The sequence below is a fragment of the Hyperolius riggenbachi genome, chromosome 6 (genome assembly GCF_040937935.1).
Source record: "Hyperolius riggenbachi isolate aHypRig1 chromosome 6, aHypRig1.pri, whole genome shotgun sequence".
Taxonomy (NCBI): Eukaryota; Metazoa; Chordata; class Amphibia; order Anura; family Hyperoliidae; genus Hyperolius; species Hyperolius riggenbachi.
In genome coordinates this window covers 102,023,436-102,030,664 of record NC_090651.1, presented here as the reverse complement: position 1 = coordinate 102,030,664, position 7,229 = coordinate 102,023,436, and the positions used below count along the sequence as shown (strand labels likewise).

General features: G+C 43.2%; 1 protein-coding gene across 2 annotated transcripts; it reads right to left on the bottom strand.

Annotated features, from left to right (window-relative positions):
• Positions 1–561: 561 nt before the first annotated feature.
• On the bottom strand, positions 562–6,908 carry LOC137522507 (protein kinase C delta type-like). Of its 2 annotated transcripts, none has more exons than XM_068242580.1 (7): positions 6,734–6,908; positions 4,857–4,919; positions 2,061–2,325; positions 1,842–1,970; positions 1,556–1,768; positions 1,374–1,463; positions 562–760 (listed from the first exon to the last, which is right to left on the bottom strand). In XM_068242580.1, the coding sequence occupies exons 1-6, from the start codon at positions 6,898–6,900 to the stop codon at positions 1,428–1,430; spliced, it is 873 nt and encodes a 290-aa protein (XP_068098681.1). In that variant the 5' UTR covers positions 6,901–6,908; the 3' UTR covers positions 562–760; positions 1,374–1,427. The 2 variants fall into 2 exon arrangements, with proteins under 2 accessions (XP_068098681.1, XP_068098682.1); XM_068242581.1 differs by having other exon boundaries at positions 2,130–2,325.
• Positions 6,909–7,229: the final 321 nt, after the last annotated feature.

Below are 7,229 nucleotides of genomic sequence, written 5' to 3'. Positions count from 1 at the left end.
AAGAAAGAAAGAAAACTGAAAGAAAACTGGAGCAAAAGTGAGGCAGGTAGCCTGAGCTGCCATTCAGAGCCTTTCCTGCACTTAGCAGCTGGAAGCTAATTGGTTCCTCCAGTTTTTTTCACCCATCTTGATGAATCAGCCCCTATGAATGTTGGTCTGTAAGAGTCGAGCTAAATCTGTCAGTGTTTGTCAGTCAGTGAATGTCCAAAGGGCTGATTTACCAACACTGCAGTAAAGAATACTGGAGCAGTTAAACAGTGCAGCCAGCCAATCATGGTTCAGCTGCTGGAGGAAACACGCTATCTTATTGGTTGCTCCAAGCAGCTGAATCTATGTTGCTCCAGTTTTTACTGCAACTGTGTTAGTAAATCAGCTCCTGTGTGTCTGTGTCTTGTGGTGAATGTCAGACAGTGTTGGCGTATACCGGTCATGGAGCACAAGTCACAAAGAATGGGAGTTAGATGAAATGATAACAGCGTTATTCTATCTCCAGCAGGGGACTGGAGATAAAATAAACAGATGTTTGTTGAAGAACTTTTAAGATAGCTAAGAAGAAAAAAAGCTGTTATTTCCAATAACTCCCATTCTTTATGAGCTGAGCCCAATGTGTGTTTCTCAGTCAGTGTATGTCTGTCAAAGGGAAGAAGAAAAGGACTTACCCCGATGTCCTCTTCTGTTGGACGATGCCTCCAGGTCCCTCATCTGTCACCTCTGGTTTCTGGGTCCGTCATCGTCTGGTCTTCTTCCGCACAGAGGTCTTCTATGGAAGAAAAAACAGTAATATGGTGTTAGCAAGAAATAATGTTCACTGGGGCTCATTTATCAAGATGAATAACAAACAAAAACATTTTTAGTGCATTCACTTGTACTAACCAATCAGATTTCATTTGATCTGGTCCTGATATCGCACACCATTACCTCGATGCACCCCATCGGCCAGAGATTTCCCAGTCTGATACATTTGACCGATTTTGGCTCAAAATCTGTCAAAATAGCCAATCGGGCACGCTTGTTGCAGCACCGATTTTTATCAGATTGGATAGCATAATCGAGTTGGCTGGTCAATCGTGTCGCAAAGCTGCAACTGTAGCTACCTATGACGGGCAAGCAAAATAAGGGAAAAGTGACAGCTAAGCCAGCCAGCCGACATGTGGTATGGTTCGGTGGGGGCTTGTAGGTTCATGGAGGGCTATGTCTAAGGTGCCAGGACATTTGTGCTTGTAGGCTCCTGTGAGGTAAATCTGAGCCTGCTAACAAAGGCGGGGAGGAGAACAGTTGTTACATTTTTCAGTAGCCCAACTTCTGTGAGAATTGAGCCCAAGGTGTGTTTGTTATTCCCTGTATTTCTTGTGTAAAGAGATGAGAAATCTTACCGACATGTTGTCAGTCCTGAGCACAAAGCTTCGTCCACCGCTGTCATCATTTCCTCAGTCACATCTGGCGAGCTTCACGACACAGGTCCTCTAAGGATGGAGAAACAGGAATAAAGAGTAATTAGCTAAACAAATACATGCACCAGACAGAAACATATATGCTAAATGTGCTAAATCCGTACCATGTGCCACAGTCTGCGCTCCTGCCAGGGTTCCAAGGCCTTGAGGTTCCAACAGTCGGGGTCCACGAGCCGGCTCTGCCCTTCTCTGCCCTGAAAAGAGAATACCTGGAGAAGCTGCTGGTCCTCTGGTCCAGTTGGGTCCATCTGGTCCTCACCGATTGCTGTCATCATTTCCTGAAGTGTCCTGTGAGGGAGGTTCGCCGTCTCTGGGGGCTGCAATGAGAGAAAAGATTTAGCTACCGTTTTCATAGGTAGAGTTTATAGTATTTCAGGTCTCCATGCTTACTTGTTCAGGGATGATTGGTGGCACCATATGAAGTCCTTCCAGCGCCACCCAGTTGATGCCTCTGAAGAATGCGTGTCTTCTGATGTCGCCGTTGGCTCCCAGGCGCACACGTGGATCTGCCCAGAGGAGCTGAAAAATAATAAAACATTAAAAGTAAATGAAATAAACGTATATTTTCTGCAATATTTGCTATACTAACTTTTGTAATAATATACTAACCTTTGTAAGGAGGTCCCGGGTGACGTAGTCCAAGTACACACTGTCGGGATCACGTGACATACCACTTACCATCTCGTAGAGGACCACGCCGAAGGAGTACCAATCCACTGCAGCGTCGTATTCCAGGCGTTGCCTCATCTCTGGGGCCATGTAGTCTCGGGTGCCGACACATATCCTGGATGTGGTTTCCTCCATCGCCAGCCCAAAGTCCGCCAACTTGATATGGCCAGTACCATCCAGAAGGATATTCGCGGGCTTAATGTCCCTGTAAAACAGACATTCTGTCATACAACTGTGACATATTGTAAGTTATCAATATAACATGTAATGCACTGCGGTTCCTGTAAAAGGACAGATAACAATGTAGCAGCCTACAGCAGCAACCAATCAGAAATTAATCTGCCACCCTAATGTACTAAGCTTTTGTCATAAGTTATCACTCCTTATTGTTTTCTCACCTTAATGGAACAATACCCTTTTATCATCTAGTAAGTAAAAAAATATGTAAAAACAGGGAACAAGTAATACCAAACTTTTAACATTCACTTAATCCTTCACTTTGAGTGATTTGCATGCTTGCTGAGCACTACAAAGTTATTTTATAAACAAGGTGATATTCAGATAAGGAGATAACTCACAAGGGGGATCATTCACTAAGCTTACTTTTTTTTTACCCTAAAGGGTGTCTTCACGCTTATCCCTGTGATTTATGGACCATTTATGGACCCTTTTTTGTATTTGTGATTCTGCATTTTGTGTTTTTCCTTATCAGTCTTCTTTTTTTGTTTTTGTTTTTTACGTTTTATATGCAAATTTTCATATTATGTTGTTTGCCATGTGTATTCATGGAGTTCATTAACATGAATTTGTATGTAATTAACTTTTAATTTGCATATCCATTGACTTGCATGATATGGGATTCCCATGTTTGTCGGGAAAAAATTCATGCATGTAGGCCTTTTTTTTTATCTGCAGACAAATCAAATGCAAGAATTTGTGTTAAATCGCAAAACATTTAGTGTGGTGCCATTGATTTCCATTAGGAGTGTGGCGAATGCGAATTCAGAAAACGCTCTATGAATTCTGATGTGTGATAGGCCCCTAACTGTAAAGGTGCATACACCTGCACTACCAGCGGCAGCGACTGATCCGCTGGACCCTCCCGCTGGGCGGACGTTCAACCGACAGTAGTGCGTGTGTACGCGGAGTCGGCGGACTGATAAGGCTGTTTCTGAACGATCCGCTGACCGCTAAATCAGTCCGCCGACAGTGCGTACACACGCAATACTGTCGGCTGAACATCCGCCCGGCGGGAGGGTCCAGCGGATCAGTCATTGCCGCTGGTAGTGCGTGTGTACGCACCTTAAGGAGAGCTAATGCATAAGATAAACAGATACGGAGAGATAAACCATGAGTTAAGTAAATTTAAGCAGAGATAAGTTAGTTAAAGTGGGCCCAAACTAAAAATACAAGATTTCAGAAATAAAATCTATTTTCTAAATTATAATAATAAATTGCAGCCTTTTTTCAGCTGCATGGTGACAAATATAAACTATTTTACTTTTATTGGAGAAACCCCTCCCTTCCTTTCATATTGCCGGCAAATAATCCGGCAAACTGGTGGAGTAGATGGTGTCCAGCAAAGGAGGAATTGCTAATGGCTGCCACCTGTATTACCCAAGGTATGCAAAGAGAAGGGTAAAAAGCATGCACTGAAATGCTCATAGGCGTGAAGGAGTGTTTATTTATATTTGTATGTGTCAGAGTGGTGCAACTAAATATTTTGAATTAAAAAAATGTTTGGTTTGGGTCCGCTTTAATAAGTAAGGTGAGTTAATGCAACAGAAAAGCTTTGTGAATTAGTCCCATGGGTCCTTATTCAGGAACTTACTGTAATATTGCCCATGTGGAGATTACATTCAGCCGTGGGGAGAGTCCACATAGAATTGGTCTACTGCAAATGTGGACTGTATACTAAAAGGGGGGACTGCTGCACATGGAAGGGGGTAGCTGCACATGCAAATGGGAGTGCTGCACATGGAAGGAGGACTGTTGCACAAGGAAAGGGAAAGCTGCACATGGAAGGAGAACTGTTGCATATGGAAGGGTGTAATTGCAGGGCTGGAACAAGGTTTTCCAGCACAGTTGTGGACATTCTAAAGTGCACCCCCTTCCCTAATAGCCAGATGTGCTCCCAGTATTAGTCAGCCCTTTCAACAGTAGTAGCCAGGTGTGCCCCTAGGATCAGGCTGCCCACTCCCCAGAATAATAGCCAGATGTGCCCCCATACACTAACAGGAAGCCCACCTCCCCATCAGCAGCATTGTGAAGTGGACCAGGTGCTGGAGATACTTTCTGTCTTTTCTACACTGCTGTTGCCTTGTACTCCTTGCTTCTCAGATTGGGCTCTAGTTTCTGTTCTGAGAAGCAGGAAGTACAGAGCGGTGGTGGTGCAGAGAATACAGACAGGACCTCCAGCACCTGGAACCCAGAGGAGGTGAGTGCTTGCTGCTTGTAATCCTCTCCCTCTGCACTCCATAATGCTGCAGATGGGGTGAGCGCACATGCTGCTAAACAGTGACAGGCAGGGGGCCTGAGGAGAGGGAGGGAGGAAAGTAGTTGGGCTCCCCGTGCCCTCACAGCTCTGTGCTCAGAGGCTGGAGCCTATCCAGCCTCTGCCTCAGCCCAGCCCTGGGTAGCTGCACATAGTTACTTGTGGAAAAGGGTAGCTGCACATAGAAGGGGTTACCTACATATGGAAGGGGGATTGTTGCACATGGGAAAGGGGTAACTTACCTGTGAATGTAGCCCTTAGAATGGAGGTACTGGAGGGCGCAGACGATCTCCGCAGCATAGAATCTGTAAATAGAAATACAGGTGAGTCTCATGTGCCTGGGAATTCAGGTACCATTTACTTATACTTTTAATAAACTTTACCCCATTAAAAAACTCATGCTGTTGATTAAATATATTAACCATTTAAGCCTCCTGGATGTAGAAGCTACGTCCAGGAGGCCATGTGCGTTCCCTCGGCTGATCAGGCACGTGCACACGCGCTCCCGGCCGCGAATCATTAGCCCAGGAATCAATGAATCAGGCCATGGTACCCAATCACTGATTCCTCTCCCCCGCAGAAAAAGCGACCGCTTCTCTCGGAAGCCTCGCTTTTTCTGCCTCCTACGGCCCCCTAGGTCCCTCTAAGCGTACATGTTACGCTTAGAGTGACGTCATGTAAACAAACCTAAAGTTGCCATCTTGTGGCCAAAAAGTAAAACTACATCTACCTAAAAAAAAATAAACATATATTTACGTTAAAAAAATTACTATTTACATCCCACCCTACCAAAAATACCTAAATAAAATGTTTAATAATAATAATAAAAAAAAATTACAAAAAAACCCCACGTAAATATTTACCTAAGGGTCTAAACTTTTTTTTAAATATCTATGTAAAGATGAAATATTTCTATATTTTTTTTTATTATAAGCTTGTAAATAGTGATGGATGCAAAATGGAAAAAATGCACCTTTATTTCCAAATAAAATATTGTCACCATACATTGTGATAGAGACATAATTTAAATGGTGTAATAACCGGGACAAATGGGCAAATACAATACGTGGGTTTTAATTATGGAGGCATGTATTATTTTAAAACTACAATGGCCGAGAACTGAGAAATAATGGATTTGTGCATTCACAGTAAGGTAGCTCTTAGCAAAATGTACCACCCAAAGAAAGCCTAATTGGTGGCGGAAAAAACAAGATGTAGATCAGTTCATTGTGATAAGTAGTGATAAAGTTATAGGCTAATAAATGGGAGGTGAACATTGCTCGAATGCATAAAGTGAAAACGACTGAGGGCTGAAGTGGTTAAATCTTTTTTTTATTTGATATAAAACTGGTCACAGGCTTTTATTAGGGTATTGATAAAATATTTAAAAGTTTTATTCAACTTTTTTAACTTTCAGTTCCAGAACACTGAAACCAATATTAATAGTCAATAGGGCCTAGTGCACACCAGAGCGGTTTGGATACGGTTTGCGATCCGCTTGCGGATGTGGAAACGCTTGGGTAATGTATTTCAATGGGCTGGTGCACACCAGAGCGGGAGGCGTTTTGCAGAAACACATACTCCCGGGCTGCTGCAGATTTTGGAATGCGGATGCGTTTCTGCCTCAATGTTAAGTATAGGAAAAACGCAAACCGCTCTGAAAAACTGCACTTTAGAGCGGTTTGCCAGGCGTTTTTTGTTACAGTAGCTGTTCAGTAACAGCTTTACTGTAACAATACATGAAATCTACTACACCAAAAACGCTTCCCAAAAACGCAAAATGCTAGCTGAAACGCTACAGAAAAACAAGAAAAAGCGTTTCAAAATCTGCTAGCATTTTGCGGATCTGCTAGCGGTTTTTGGTGTGCACCAGGCCTAGTTGTGTAAAACAATAACTCAGAGATTCAAACCAACCCACATTAGTTGGCAAATTTACCCAAACAATAAATCTCCAAAGATCCAAACCAAGTAGCAGATAAAAATATCAAAGCCCTCTCATACTAAATGAGAGACTCTAAAATACTACCAAACAAATCTGTGCCAGCGACAAGGGGGTAGTTCAGATGGCTGCTCCTAAAACTGCAGACAGCCCCCAAGAAGCCATTTATATAACCCATACCGCCCTTTCACATTGGATGCTGTATTTCCCGCACTCCTCTTGATGACCAATCCCAGACCAACATGCTTTTTCTGTAGGAACGCCCACTGTTGCCTCACAGCCCCATCAACCTGAAATATAAAAGAAATCGACAAAAACAACAAAGCACACCACCACCACATATACATCAAGTAATGCCCAGATAGCTCGTGGTGACCCAGAACTACTAGGAAAGTATAAAGGCCTCGGTCACACAGGGCCGTTTCTGTGCGCTTTTCACAGTGCGTTGCGCTGTGCGTTCTGCAAAGTATTGACTTTCCCATGTAATTAGTGTGCCTGGTTTACATCTATGTGCTGCGCTGAGCTGCGTTACAAAAACATAGTGTTGCATGCATTTCTGCGCGTTGAGCTGTAAAGCGAACATCAGTGCAAGTGAATCGGTGCGCTTTTTTAGCGCATACAAGTGCATGCGTTTTTTACCCCTAATTGCAAAAAAAAAATACATTTTAATATGAAA

Bases quoted from the DNA above. Each gene is read 5' to 3' on its own strand.
- LOC137522507 (XM_068242580.1), bottom strand. From the start codon at position 6,900: ATGTATATGTGGTGGTGGTGTGCTTTGTTGTTTTTGTCGATTTCTTTT. The intron at 2,326-4,856 runs GTAAGTTACCCC...TCTGTTTTACAG, and splicing joins TCTAAGGGCTACATTCACAG to GGACATTAAGCCCGCGAATA. The intron at 1,769-1,841 runs GTAAGCATGGAG...CTCTCATTGCAG, and splicing joins CACCAATCATCCCTGAACAA to CCCCCAGAGACGGCGAACCT.